Source organism: Monopterus albus, unplaced genomic scaffold (genome assembly GCF_001952655.1).
Source record: "Monopterus albus unplaced genomic scaffold, M_albus_1.0 scaffold11.1, whole genome shotgun sequence".
Lineage (NCBI taxonomy): Eukaryota > Metazoa > Chordata > Actinopteri > Synbranchiformes > Synbranchidae > Monopterus > Monopterus albus.
The window spans coordinates 1391525-1407319 of NW_018127891.1; the positions used below are offsets into that span (position 1 = coordinate 1391525).

Sequence of the window (15795 nt, forward strand, 5' to 3'; positions counted from 1 at the left end):
TAAAATCTACAGAGAAAACTTATTTTTTTAATATTATTTCCACAACAAAAAAATGTGAATTCATTTCATGCTGTTGTTTTGCTAGAAGGTTACAACAATCTCAGGTTATTTTTTTCAACTGATGTTAAAATGCTTTTTAAGTAACTCAACAAGACAAAAGCAACGTAAACAAAACAGCACGTTTTCCAAGTTAGTTAATGTGAACAAACTACATGTGAGCGTTTTTGTGGCAGGGTAAGCCAAACAGGTTGACGGAGTTTTTTTTACGTGAAGAAATTAATTTATTTTTACTGTGCTTGCTACCATAAAATGACAATAAATGTGCACTGACAGGCAATACTCTACACGTCTTTGATAATGTTAAACTATTATTTGATGAAAAAATGGTAACGATAACAGCCACACACCCCCCTCTTGGTAATGGTACAGTCCGATCTGAAGACCAGTGGGAGACTTGGTTCGGAATAGTGGGAAACTTCCCCCACTCCTCATCCGCTGCTTCCTTTCTCCCAGATTCCGCCTGATACCTTTTTATTTAACTCCTCCGTGGAGCAGCCGCGGCCACCGGCGCCTCCGTGAACAGTCTGCTTCTGTTTTAATCGTTGTAATTGGACGCGTTCAGGACGGTTTGCTTCCCGGTGCGTCCAGGACATCGGGTGCAACTGGAGTGACTCAAAGTTTCCCCACGTTCCGCCTGAGGAATGAGAGAACTGCTGGAGGGGAAGAGCCGGAACTCGCATATTTGAATGAACAAACGAACAGACAGCGAAGGCATTGCCGCTGAAATGGAGGAAAATACTCTGCCAGGAACAACATGTAAGTGTTCTAGTCCATTCTACCTGCGAGCTGTATCTGTCTGGTATGGAAAACTGCATGAGGGCTTTGTCATTCTTGTCCTTTAACACATTGTAACACAATAATAGTATCAACTTTATGGCTGTCTGGTTCATTTAGGGGGCGAGAAACAGTGTCAATGCAGTTAGGGTAAAGCAACAGAGAGCGTGGTCGGGAATGAATTTGTCTGCTGAATTATGAATAATCCATTAGGAGGTGCGGATATAGACGGACCACAAATAATAAATCTGACGCAACCTTGTTATTGTCCACAACCTTAACCCTCGCTCCCAAACCAGATTTTAACCAGTGTGATGACTGATCAATTTGCAGATCATTTCGTGATAAAACCATAACACCGGTGACCATCAGCTGCTTGCAGATTGCTGCTTTAAAAAGTGTTTGTCATTTTTTTTTGGCACCGAGCTCCGTCATCAGGGTTATAATATATAATTTGCGGTAGATGAGGTAATCTCACTCGTCCCATCCAATCCCATCCCCCTCCGTATGTTATGTTTAGCTCACTAGCAACATGATGCATTCATAGGCGGTCTGGTATCTCTTCCTATCTACTGTCTGCTGCTGTTCCACCAGAGGATGTTTTCCACATACATTGCGTAGATCTTTACGCACAGGTGCAGCGACGCTCATTTTCTGCAAAGATGCATCAACAAACTTCTGAAATCAAGAAAATATTTAATGAGATCAGCTCAGGTGCACAAAGTGCAAGAAGAGTCCACCTTGTGCGGCTACAGATTTATATGTGCAATTGCACCATGTGATCCCGTGATCCTGCATTTCAAGACCCATGGCAGGTTTGCTCACTCAGTCATGACCAGTATCTCAGGTTGAGACAAGATATACCCATGTTGGAGACGTGCCAATGTGAAACTCGTCATACAGCTCACCCAGCTTTGGTCTGATCTTTAAATCTCATTGTGTATGGACATGTTGCCTGCTTCTAGAAATTGAAGGGGGCTCACAATGTGACCTGCTCCTTCTGACAACAGAAAACTTCCTTCCTGCTCACAAGGGGCTTCACAGAGCGAGCTCAGCATGTTTTGGCTCTGCATCAAGCAGGAGGAAAACTGTGCTCCACCCTATTCGTGGGAGTCTTGACCAGCGAACTGGTGTGTCTTTAAACAGCCATGTTCTGAAAACTTACTATATACACTCACCGGCCACTTTATTAGGTACATCTGTACAATTGTATGCACTTCAATGCAACACTTCAGCCTTAACATCTGTGTTTATGAAGCTCAGTCTGTTTCAGTTTTTGGTGAAATTGTCATAAATGTATAAATTCAATTATATGTTTATAATTGAGGTCATAGTTAAAGGTGGTGTGGTACTGGACTACATTGTATTCAGAGGTGTTCCTAATATTCTGACCCTCTCATGTATGTAGCTGGGGAGGACAAAAATATAGAGACAGCTCTAAATATAATGTAGTCCTGTAACATTTGGAGCTTCATAAACAGAAGTTAAGGTGGAAGTGTTGCATTGAAGTGCAGACAATTGTACAGGTGTACCTAATAAATTGGCTGGTATGTGTGTATATAACCATAAATCTGGGAGAGGCTGTCCCCATATGTGCTGTGACTCATGGCAGAAGCACTGACATCAGGCTTTTACACTGTGTCAGACTGACATACTTATGGAGAATGAGCCAAAGTTGCTTTTTCAGCTTGTTTCAATAAGTTAGAGCCACCACTGTGCCAACACTCCTCATGCATGGCTTAAGTGGAAAGTGTAACATCTGTCTCAGCTGTGATAATGTATGTAATGTGCACAGCTGTATCAGATAGCGATGAAGTTCCAAATATGACTTAAACTTGCAGCGTTGCTGCTCTTGAGGGGGATTTTACCTTTATGATACCTGAATATGACCTTCACATGAAGGGGAAGGGGGAGAATGCCCATTGCAAACATAAAAACATGCTTGAGCAAGGTATTTGAACAATACCAGCAAGACAGCTGAAAGCCTCTTTCATTTCTTGGTTGGGAACCAGATGCACTAGAACTGCTGAGAGCCTGGTGCAGCATTGAGCAAATCAGCTGTCAGGACTTTTGGAGATCTTCTAATCCTCCTTTTCATTATATTGGCTTTTTTGTCTCCGTGCTCTCCACTCCTTGACAGTCGCCTCTGTTTGGCCATCCTCTTTAATCTCTATACCTGAGCAGCTAAGCTGGGACCAGCTGAGATCAATAGAAGCTTTTTCTTTTAAGATTAGCTTTTTCTATCATATTCAGAGGTGTTTTAGATGGATGTGACTGCTCACTGGAGGCACACAATGTTTCAGACACTGAAGTAATGCTTTAAACAGTTAGAGAGCCATTATACAAACTTTGTTTTAAGTAAAAAAGATGAGCTGCTTCGTCACAGTCATATTGAGGATAAAAAGCCTCAGCAGACTGGTCTGTTGTGTGATATGGGTGAATCAACCAGTTTTGGCTGTCAAGCCTTTAGTGAACAGGATCAGGAGGAGTTCTTATGTAATCAGGGGGAATTTGTGTGACTGCCCCCCCCCCCTTTTTTTTTTTTTTTTTTTTTTTTTTTTTTTTTTTTTTTCACACTTGCCCTTAAATTAGCAGTTGGCAGAATCCTGTGGGCTCCTCCTAGTGTCACTGCCTAATAATGGAACCTGAAATAGCACAGGGGGGAACGTTGTGTGGGATCAATTGTGAGCAGTGCAGTGGTGAAGGGTGTGCCGTAATGAGATGTGTTCATGTTTTGCAGGAGATGCACAGGTTAGCCACATGTGAAACCACTCATGTTTGAAGTATCTTGAAACGTGCTGTTCTATAGGGTGGAAATTTGAAGGTTGAGTCATTACTGCAGTGAAATTAAAATGTGTGTGTATCAGAAGAAGCAAATAATGACATGGCATTATATTTATCCCACCGCAGTACACATGACTGGGGACCAGTATTGTCCATTTATTTAATAATATCACATATTACTTTGCCAATCAAATGGCTTTTTTCATGCAGTACACATGACTGGGACCAGTATTATCCATTTATTTAATAATATCACACACTACTTTGCCAATCAAATGGCTTTTTTCAGACATTTGGTCATCAGGGCGCGCCCCCTAATACAGATTGTTGATGTAAGAAGCTGTGGGCTTCCAAGTTCAGCACATTGTACAGAAGGGGTTCTGCCTTGTGCCTGTGATGTTCAAGGAGAGATGAGAAGTGAACAGATACATATGAGTCACAAAGAACCAAGTGAAGTCATGACAACACTGTGGCGTTGAGGTCTGATTTTGAATGTATAATGCAGGTTTTAGACAGTGACACATTTTCAGCTGTTTTGGCTCCTCTGTCATCCAGCACACTGGGTTTACATTTAAACCAACTGAGGTTAAAACGTTGAACTACAGCTTTAATGGTGTTTGAGGGTGTTCACATCAGCACTGGGTGCCACTTACAGTGCCTGTACTGTACATCCACACTGGATGTAAACAGCATCAAGTTAAAACTGAAAGTTGGTGATTAAACTGCCTGGCCACTGTTTCATTTCAAATCTTATATTTTGAGGCACATAGCTAAAAACTGTCCAAATACTTTAGGTGTTCATTTAATATGCTTATATTCCTCTGCTAGCAATAAGAGTGAGCTGATTCTCTATTATGTATAGGCTCTTAATGCACTACACAGATATTTTCATGTGCAGATTCGTGTCTGTGTGCGAGAATCCGGATGTGAAGCATTCCTTTTGGCGGAGTCCTATCTGTGTGTTAGTGCCAGATAGTCTGGTTCTAGGAAATAAGGAATCCAAACAAGAGACTAAAGCTACAATGCAAAGGCAGAACGAGACTAAGAATGCAAGACATGCAGGAGTGTGGAAAATCCCCCTGACTGAACTGCCTTCTCCACAGATGAAACAGATGAAGGCATCTGCTTCTCCTAACCCCATTCTGTCTTTCAGTTTCAACTGTGACACACATCAAGAAGACAGATGCTGCAGTGCTGTATCCTAAATGTATTACCAGTCAGCTGTATAACTATTCTCCTTGGGACACTAGCAGAAGGACAAGGGGAGGGAAGTCGTGATTTGGACTGTGCCGCTTGTTCCTGCCACCTCCATCAAGTCTGAAAATATCCCAGACATGGCTGCTCTGTGTCCTCTGGTTGTCTGAAAGTTCCAGTCACCAGACCTAGAAACTAATATTAGACCAGTCCCTGTTCAGCCAAAGGACATGTTTTATACTGTAAACACATCTTGAACTTGCTAAAAACTCCTTTACAGGTTTACCGTTTGGCATCTGGAGTCATTGTTTGACCCGTTTGGTAATTATTTTAGTTGTTGTGTGACAGCTGTTGGGTGTAATTGTATGTTTAACGGTCACAGGATTACTGCCTGGGGAGGAATTTTTGCTTTAGGTAATGTTTAGTAAAATAACGATATTGCAACAAAATGACAAACAATGGCTCTGAGTTACCTCGGACCAAAACGCACACAGTCAAAATGTCAACAGGACTGTCTCGATGTAAAATGTCCTGATACCTGTATCAAGTGATTGATCACAGAGATGCTTCAGGAGAACAGAGGCTCCAAACTCTCCTCTGTGCTTGCCTCAGTCTCTGTTTATGATATATCCAACACATTGACTGTATATAAAAGATGGATGAACCCTCTGTGGTTTTCTTAAGAGTGGCTTTGAAACTCAATCTGGCCGTCACTTTAGTGGTAGTGCTTCACTCCGTCTGCTATGGCTAAGCCAAAAAATGGGCAAAGAGGTGGTGCGTGAGTGGCGCTTGCTAGACAGCTAGCGGCCAGTGTCCTGTGGTGGGACCCTCCCGCTCTGTTTATTTCTCCTGTAAAGTTGGGCATTTTAACATTGGAGTCTGAGGATTGACTCCCTTTTGGAGCCAGTCTCAAGTGACCATTTGAGGAACAGCAGGATTTAACAATTCTGCATTGGCTTCATTTCTCAGCCCTGGAAATTGCCGTTTATCCAACATAGTGTTAAGACCTGCAGTTCTGTATAAAAAGGGAAACTAGACAGCTATTCTTTAGAGTGGATTATGGGTAACTGAGAACTTTGCAGTGACCAGTCAGACAAAGCTTTGCGAGTATTTACTGGACTAATCACAGGATATTGATTCTAATACAGTTAAATTTCCTTCCACCTTCCAACAGTGTCGCTAGTGAGAAGGAGCATTATCTTGACAGTGTTGCTTTTGAAGGTTCAGTCAAAAGGATTTTAGCATAATTGTATTATTTTTGTACTGAACTGAGGGGAGTCATCACAACCGAAACTGCCAAAGATTAAGCTCTTCCAAAACTAGTAAAAATGTTCTGACTAAAATTTGATGGGGGACCAGAAAACCCTGTCAATGAGACCACTGAGGATTAGACCATGCTGTCACTTCCCAAAAGGGACACGGAGCAGGTTGCCAGGAGCAACTAGCTGGCATGCCGATATACAGCTTCCAGTTATAAATGGCAACCTGTGCAGCCCACACATCCAACCATATCCTCTCATGTCAGTGAGAAAAGCTTGAGTTTGGTGGTTCTTGCTGCTCTTTCACACTGTTGGTCAAGCTGTCTAGGTTACTGATCCATTTCTGTTGGAGCATGTTGGTTGCAGCAGCAGATGCAGAGTCTCCAGGGAGCTGCTGCTGCTTCACATGAGCGGAGCTTTTCATCAGCTCAGTGGCTTTGGCACATAAGCAGATGCAGGACAGAGCAGCAGCTAAATGGAAGGCATTGTCCTCAGCCTGGGCCAGGTGATAGGATGAAAGCTGTTGCAGTCACTTACAGGCACATCAGTATTCACTGGTTGACTGACATGCCATGAAGGAATGGTGTCTTTTGAAGTGTCTTCAGCTCGGTTGGTATGCAGAACCACTGTTTGTCTTTATAAGGCGGACGTCAGCTGTAGCCTGAGAAGTGGCTTTCTCAGTTTGCATGAGATGCATTTATGCTCTTCATTTTTGTGTTATTCCATCTAGAGCTGAAACAACTGGGTGATAATGTGGTCCACTGCAAGAAAACAAAATTCATTTCTTAATTAATTCATTGTTTGTCGTTTTTAACTAAGAATGTGAAACATTCCTTAGTTCTAGCTTCTCAACTGTGAGGACTCGCTGCTTACAGAATAGCAAATTGATAGTCTTTAGATTTTGAGGTGTTGGTCTAACAAAACATGACATTTGAATGTTTTCTGTGGCTCTAGGAGACTGTGACAGACATTTTTCATGGGATTAAAGAAATTGTCAGCATTATTGCAAACAATATTGTTTCCTGGTGGTGTTTAACTGCAGTTTGCATAATTTTTCAGTTCCCATTTAAAACTCTAGTCATCAGTTGTAAGCGCTTTGGGCCTTAAACACACACAGGGCCTGGTCTGGCATGGAGTCAGTGCTTCTTGTTTACACTGTGCTTCCTGCGTGTCTGGGCCTCGTTGTCCTCTCACATCACCCTATTGGGGGCAGGATGGACACAACAGGGTGGGGGGGCAACGGGTTAGGGGGGTAAGCGATGAGGTAGTTCATTAGTTCCCTGGCCCATGCCAAATGAGATGCCGATCCATTCTCTGCATGTTTCCTGAGTTCCTCCTTTTTCTTCTAGTCGCCGCCTTTTTCCTTTTCAGCCTATTGATTTCACACTGAGTCTCAATACAGTTTCCTCACTCTTGTTTGCTTCATTTCCATTTTTTTCAGAAGAATTTTCTGCATTTACACACTGTTTACCATGTTTGTTTGTTTTTTGCTTAGACCTATTTAATTTTGTTGGTGGCCTGACTGTATGGTAACTCATTTTCTTATCCGTGGGCCAACAGACATGATCTGTATTTTAGAATTCAGTTCTTTTGTTCATAAGTATTCCATCTCTTGCCCTATATTTTTTACACCACGCAGTATCTAGCCAAGACATTGTTTTTCCTGTTGCTTTTTACAGCTGTGCTCAACTGAAAGTATCCATCCTGGTGCGTTAATGAGCAAACACTGTCATAAGAATGTGCTGTCATAGCCAAGTGTGTCATACAGTGAGTCATGTGTTTTGTTCTGCTTCACAGGACTCAAGCTTTTCTTATTCTTGTCCACAGGTCACCTGAGAGGTAGAGGAACAGGTAGAAAAATAACAGTGGTATATTGTCTGAAGGTGCTTCGTACACTTGCCTATCAGAGCCTATAGCTTATGTCTCAGTGTGGGGATAAAAGAACTTCCCTTATAATGTGGACACATGCAGGTCCAAGGACACGTCCTCTCTTGTCTTGCCTTTCCTAAGTATTACGTTTTTATTACTGTTGTTGTGGAATTCATATTATTTGGACTTATGTATTCGTACTCTGTTGTTATTAATATAATTAAACTGATGACCCTTTCAGTTTTGGAGGTGACTATGACACACTGAGGCAACACTACACAAAGAAGCAGGCTTTGCAGTGTGGGTATTGATATCCTGCTCTAACAAAATAATATGCTGGGAAACTGGATTTCTGTTAAATCGCAATTTGTGTGGCAACATTATCAGTTGTCCCAGTTTTAACCTGGCTCTTGACTCAGTGTTGCCAGCCATACTGTACAGTACCAGATTCCTTTGTAATTGTACTGCGAGTCAATGTACAGAGAGCTTTTCAGAGAGTGCTAAATGTTTTCCAAACCATCATTTGAAGGTGCACATATATTTTGTCCAACCTGGCATGCCTCTGACTGGGAAACAGCGCTCAGTTTGTGCAGTTACCCGCTGATTTCCAACCTGCCATTCTGCTCCCACACTGTGCTTGTGCATGTGTGCATACAAATGCTTTTGCAGAGGTTCCTTTACCGTTTCTGCTGACTGTCACTTATATCATGTTCCAATATGTTACTTTTGTATGTAAAAGCTTTGTTTTACTCCTGTGGCTATTCTCATTAGGAGAGTAAAACTAAACAACCACAGGACAGCATTATTTTAGATGGGCTAAGAATGATTTACTTTCTACCACCAGATTAGTAAGACACATCAGTAATAATGCCAATAGTATGCTAGTAATGACAGTAATACTTATAACAGGTTCTCTAGTACCTGCGTGGCTCAATCCCCGGCTTCTCTAGTCCACGGGCAAGACACTGAACCCCAAGCCTCTCCCGGTGGTATCACCAGTGTGTGAATGCTTGTGTGAGCAAATGGATGAACAGGCAAATGGTGTTAAAACACTTCGAGTGCTTCAGTGCATAGAAAAGCAAGTACAAGACCACTGACCTATTAACACAAGTATTTTTCTAATATATTATGTGATATTTATACTTGTGACCTAATAAGGAACAATCAAACTGAAGTTAGAAAAAACACCATTTAATACAAAGTAATGAATTTATTTTAATGATGTTTATAGAGATATGGTTTCCTTTGATTTCATTAAATAGTGACATTGTCCTGGTATTGTAAACAGGCAACCCAACAGACATCATCAGGTTCTGATTGCTGTTTTCTAAAGTTATTATTATGTGGAAATTGGTCCGTGCCAACTTCAAACTAGGTAGAGCAGCACAAATCTTTTTCTGGAAATATTCATATAGGACCCCAGTAAGATGTGATCATTCCTGTGAAATGCTAACCAAATGTTGGAGCGCATTTCTCAAACAGCAATCTCAAGTGACTTTTCCATGTTTAGGCTTGATGGAGACTCCAGCATCTCAGAGGACGTTTATATCTATTGATTTATGAATATGAATGATGAAAGTGATGTCACAAATGGGTGCACTAATGGCTTTTGGCTGTAGTCATTGCTTGGGGCGAGTTCCTCTGTGAAGCTGGATTGTAAATATGGTGAAAGGCAGTCAATTGGAGCAACCCTCTCTGTTGCAAGAGCTACATAAATATCATAATCTAATTAGGCTGACATTTTGCCTTCCTGCAAAAGAAACACGCTGTTATGTAAAACTGGAATATTTGGTTAGCTTACTTCGTCATATTTGTGTGTGAGAGGGAGACGACAGCCAGAACACAAAGTTCATGGATTGCTGAACAGATTGTCATTGCATTCAGTTTGTGCAAATATTACTTAAACATTCTAGCCCAAAGCACTGCATGAGTGTGTCCCAATCTTGTTTGCTGTAAAGGGTCACTGTGTAGACAGCTTTCCAGACACGTTTGTACATGTCACTATGTCAGCCAAGGACAGGCAAAGGTCCCTGAATTGGAGTGATTCACTTTAGCAGACCGCTTTGTTCTTATGTCAGAGGTGCCCTGTGGAATTTCCTTGTAAACAAAGTTAGGTTATGAGGCCTGACAAGTGTGTTGAATGCATTTCCTTTGCCATAAATGACTTTTTATTGCGGTGTTGGCTAGATTGCAGTCGTCTTCTTCACTGCCTTTGGTGGTGCATCGTAATGCTTCTTGGTGTGTTACTGCCTCCATCTGTTGATCAGCAGAATTGTGTGATACTGGCCACACCAGTGTGTATTGCATTGCCTTCATGTTTGTGTATGCACATGCGTTAATGTACAAACAAAGGGGGGGACTCACAAAAACACTGCTCCATACTACTATTAATACATTTTTCTTACACTTTTCAGAGATTCAGCTTTCAAATGGTATTCGTTGTCAGGGCCACCTGTATTTCAGAATGTTACCGTCCCATTATCTAATCATTGAGAGTATAGATCATGGTGATTGTATGACCAGTTGCCTGAAGACATGTCAGCCAGCCAAGTCTTTGTGGCTCCAGTTCCCAGGTGTACTGTAAAATGCTCACAGGATCTGAAGCAACACAATACCCATCTGCCAGAGCTGCACTTGCTCCTGTCACCTTTGCTGCTCGGTTATATCTACCTCAAAGGCTCTGTGAGAAAATGGTTTAAAATTCAGAGACAAGGGTTGTATTATTTGTTACAGTACTTGATTAGTCACAGTAATAAAAGACCTGGAGTTGTGTGCAACATCGTTTGGTCGATGGCTGCAGTATTACATACAGTAACAGACAAATGGTGATAGAAAAGCCATAAGGAGGCAGTTTTACTGGAGTCAGGTTATCACTGAATACATCACTGGCTCCCACTTTTGTGGATTTTGTACTAAAACACACAGAAATGACCAAACAAGTGAAGATATGCATATTCATCTTCTATACTTTCAGCTTATCTCACTGCCACTCCTTCCCCCTTTCACTTGTCATTGCAGCATTTTGGCTGCTGTCCCGTTGCCATGCAGAGCACAACAATGGCCCCTCTCTGTCAGAGCACATCGGTGCCCGAGGAATGCTTATTTAATAGCGGCATGCTCTTCCATAGACTCATTCTGCTATTCTTTCTCTCTCTCTGTCTATCAGGCTTTGTCCAGCGCGGGGTCATCAGTAACTGCCTCTGTTTCCCAGACTGATGACACAGGCTTTCCATGTGCCTAGATTAGCTCAGACAGTCTTTACCATAAGGCCAGATATCTTAGTGAATGCTAACTGCAGTAGAGAGAAGCTGATTGCTGTTCACGCAGACCTTTGTGTCTCTTTGGTTTAATAAGTTTTACTCACAAGAGTGTAGTTTGGAAAAAAAAAAACAAGACAAAAACGATATGGCTCATTTTCTTGGAGATGTTTATGGCTTAAGAAGCACACTGTACAGTTGCATACGGTATACAAAGCAATAATCACTTCTCTTTAAAGTTGCACAGCACTGGCCTCACTCCTCATTGGTGCATGTCTTTGCAAACTGTTGAATAGCACAGCGTTTGTATAGTAAATCTTCAGTGCACTCGCTGTCTCAGTGTGACAGCCCCCTGTAGTCTGTGTTGTTTTTAGCCAAACTCAGAATAATTTACAGCATGTTGCCCCAGTGTTTATCCAACATGGCTCGACAGTGAGCTCAGGGGTACAGTGCTGAGTGGGCAAAGCCAAGTGTCCCTCCCATGAGGATCTTTGTTTGACTGTCAAAGCCTGGACAGACTAATGCTTGGGAGATTCAAGTTCAGCAGTCTGCCAAATGTGAGTCATGGTGCTGTGAATGAAGCTGCTGTCCCAACAAACCAGTCCAGGTGTTATTTTACTAAAATAGCTAAAATCTCAGTGAATGCAGATGAGTGATGAGCAAGGGCCTAGGTTTGGTCTCAACAAGGGTAGGGACACAACATCCCCCCCGCTCCAACCTTAAGATCTATATTTCTTACTTGAGTCCCATTTATTTTTGAGGGCAGTTTTAAACATGAGTGAACAGGATCTTATGAAACCAACTTGTTCTGATGCAAGTTTTTTTTTTCCAAAATAAACTCATGAGCAAAGGTTGCACATTCTGAGAATAACTTTACTGCTGATGCTTCCCTATAATTCATAGATAGAGACCTGAAACACTGAAGATGCACCTGTTCTCTCATCAGCCTGCTCTGCTTCTCTTGCCTGATGCTGGTTCCATTTTCATGGGGGTTCTAGCCTGAAATTCAACTCATAATTTGGTTTAGGCCTATCCACCCATTTTTTGTTTATTCCTGCTAACAATGTGAATGCCTGTAGTTAACAGAAGACATGGTTAGCTTGCTAGTTAATATTAGCTAATATGAGCTGACATTTCCCACAGTTTAAGACTGGTGATGTTAGGTAGCTAGCAGGTTTTCATTTTAAATCATTTTAGATTCACTCCAGTGATGATGTGCATGGGTTTGCCCAAATATTGGTATGAGTGCTGTTGAGTAGTTTTCATCAAAATGAGGGTTGACTACTTTGTCCTAAGCAGTTCATTTCACCTCAGTAGAATCATCCGGATGCCAAAAAGCCGTTACTGTGTTTTATTCTGTCAGGGAGTCGGGCCATTTTCTCAGGCAGGTCTGCTGATAAATCAGCCTTACAGAGTTGATGTGGTATTAGGCGGAGAGTTAGAAGAGTAGGCTTAAGGCCTGTTATCTTTTGCTTCTGGGTGAATCATGTCATCGCCGCTGCAGATAATGCAGCTTAACAACTAAAAGAAACACAGAAACAGATGTGTGTGGATTGTTTCATTATGTTACAGTATTGAAAAAGTGTTTCTCCTTACAACTGTCTTTTCCTTACAGTCACATGTACACCTGAATCATCCATGACGAAGTTTGTCATCAGCACAGATCAATTTCACAGACCCAGAAGAGGCTGGAATGAAGGCCGACTGGTTGAGTTCCATTTCTGTGCCAACATTTTAACCTTATTCTGTCTCTTTGATCAGCTCCCCACTCAGATCTGAACACACACCTTACGAGGCCTGACCCGGAGGGGGAGAGCTGCCCCCCGAAAACAGACGCCACCCAGAGAATGGAGTCTCCAGCTAAGAAGGATCCAGACCAGAGATTGACTAACCCCACAAAATCGGATGCCACCTCTCATTCGCTTGCGTCACCTGTCCCCAGGTTGAAACGAGGTAAAGGAAAAGTTTCCCTGTTACTTTTCTAAACTTCTGTTACTCTCGAAGCAAGGTAATGCTTCAGTATCAAAAGTAACTGACCACATTCTTTCAGATGTGAAGCTAAATATGGTAGAGCTGCTGCAGTTTATCTTCTTGGATCAAGCTTTGGACAGAAGCTCCTATGTGAGAACAGCACAGCTTTGGGATTGCAGATTTTAGGCAGAATGAAACGAGTAAAGAACATATCTCAGTAAAACTTGGACAGATGAGCTTTGTTTGTAAGTGGGTATCTAATGCTGTTAACTGCCACGTCTTGGTCCTTAGTGCAGGGTGGGCAGGATCCCATTTCAGTAAATGATGCCAAGGAGGCATTTAAGTGTGATGTGGCAGTTGCACCGTAGCTGTAGCCACAATACTACCATTTGAACTCCCTGCAGCCACCGGCTAACAGCATATGCAAGTTCTAAGGGACATGTTTGAGGGTTTTTGGAGTGTAAGCCTCATTTTTCTTTCCTGTCTGTTCTTTAGCCAATAATCCATTCATTGTGGTCATAGTCTTTATTCCCTTACTGTGATTTAGATGGGGACCCCCCCGTGCCAAAAAAAACCCCTATAACAAAACAGCCAGCATAGATTCAGTTTTATGACCATACCTCAGTTATATCAAAGCTTTTATAGTATTTTTGTTTAACTGCCAAAGTCTGGTCTGTTTTAGAGGAATATGCATTTAAGTCCTATTTCTCCGGGTGCTCCGGTTTCCTCCTACAGTCCAAAGACCTGGAAGGGCAACGTAAAGCATGCAAAGTTTAACATGTGAATTGTCAGTTGGGTGGCAACTGATGATTTGCTGTGGCGACCCCTAATGGGAGCAGTCGAAAGTAGAAGATGATGTATTTAAGTCCTACATCTCTTGATTCCAAAAATGACCCACACTTTTGTTTTGTCCTTCTGTAAAGCTCATTACTCTGGAGGTTTTGCAGTTACCACAGGGGTGAGATGGAGATGGAAATCACTCTGTGGCCCCTTAATTAGTAAAATGAAATGGTGAGGCTTGCATTTCAGTTGGAAGTTACCATTTCTGCTTATCCTGTGCTCAGTTGTGCTCAAATATTTTCCTGTGACAGCAATGATTTGCTTCTGTCCACAAGAACCCGGTGGAGTTAGGATTGTCCCACGGTTACAACTGAGTATGTTTAGTCAGATTTTGCCCAAGAGAACAGTGAAAGCGAAATAGCGTTTCACGTGTAAACCGAACAATGGCGGTACATCACACTCTGCAGCTACATTATCCACCTCAGTTATCAGTGACTAGGATTCACTCTGCACTGCTCCTGTTGTACCCCAGTTTCAAGGTGAACAAAATATGAAATATAGCTGATATTTTGAGAACACACCAGAGGGTCTGTGCACATTTGGGCCAGCCTACAGTGCACATGGGTTTTCCAGTGTCCTATAAATATCAAAGTGGGTCAGAGGTTGGTCTTAGGAATGGCTGCATGCAGACTGTTGTGTTGTTTCTGATTCATACCTCTGCTATAAGAAGGAAGCTTAAGGATGAGTTCCTTTGTGCTTGATGTCAAACATCTGGTTTGTGAAGACTGAGGGGGATGATGTAAGGCTCAAGAAAGAACAGGACTGCAGTCTGCTGTTGATACTGCACCGGCTAATTAATGATTCAAAGTAATTGCAGCTGGTTGCAAGATATTTTTTTGGGATATTCTTTGGAGGATTTACAAAGGCAACGTACTTGTACTTATACAGTGATGAACAGAAGTATTTGAACACCCTGCGATTTTGCAAGTTCTCCCACTTATACTTGGACTTACTTTTTCACGGAGTGGTTCCTCTGGGGTATTTGGAAGGAATGTTGTCTGATCACACACCAGACATGTCACAGAGAGAAAATATATACAGTGGTGTGAAAAAGTGTTTGCCCCCTTACTGATTTCTTATCTTTTTGCCCCCTTACTAAAATATGGTGGTGGTAGTGTAATGGTCTGGGGCTGTTTTGTTGCTTCAGGCCCTGGAAGACTTGCTGTGATAAATGGAACCATGAATTCTGCTGTGTACCAAAATATCCTGAAGGAGAATGTCCGGCCATCCGTTTGTGACCTCAAGCTGAAGCGAACTTGGGTTCTGCAGCAGGACAATGATCCAAAGCACACCAGCAAGTCCACTTCTGAATGGCTGAAGAAAAACAAAATGAAGACTTTGGAGTGGCCTAGTCAAAGTCCTGACCTAAATCCAATTGAGATGCTGTGGCATGACCTTAAAAAGGAGGTTCATGCCAGAAATCCCTCCAATGTGGCTGACTTACAGCAATTCTGCAAAGATGAGTGGGCCAAAATTCCTCCACAGCGCTGTAAAAGACTCATGGCAAGTTATCGAAAACGCTTGATTGCAGTTGTTGCTGCTAAGGGTGGCCCAACCAGTTATTAGGTTTAGGGGGCAAACACTTATTCACACAGGGCTTTGTAGTTTTGGATTTTGTTTTCCCTTAATAATAAAAACCTTCATTTAAAAACTGCATGATGTGTTTACTTGTGTTATCGTTGACTAATATTTAAATTTGTTTGATGATCTGAAACATTACAGTGTGACAAACATGCAAAAAGATAAGAAATCAGTAAGGGGGCAAACACTTTTTCACACCACTGTAT

The 15795-nt window shown here is 42.0% G+C and overlaps 1 protein-coding gene across 1 annotated transcript in view; it reads left to right on the top strand.

Moving 5' to 3' along the window:
• The first annotated feature begins 414 nt into the window (after positions 1-414).
• The window catches only part of map7d1a (MAP7 domain containing 1a), a 48743-nt gene continuing 33362 nt past the window's right edge, over positions 415-15795 (top strand). The window contains 2 exon segments of the mRNA XM_020590075.1: positions 415-816; positions 12959-13150. Coding sequence (XP_020445731.1) covers positions 747-816; positions 12959-13150 — 262 coding nt within the window. The 5' untranslated portion in view covers positions 415-746.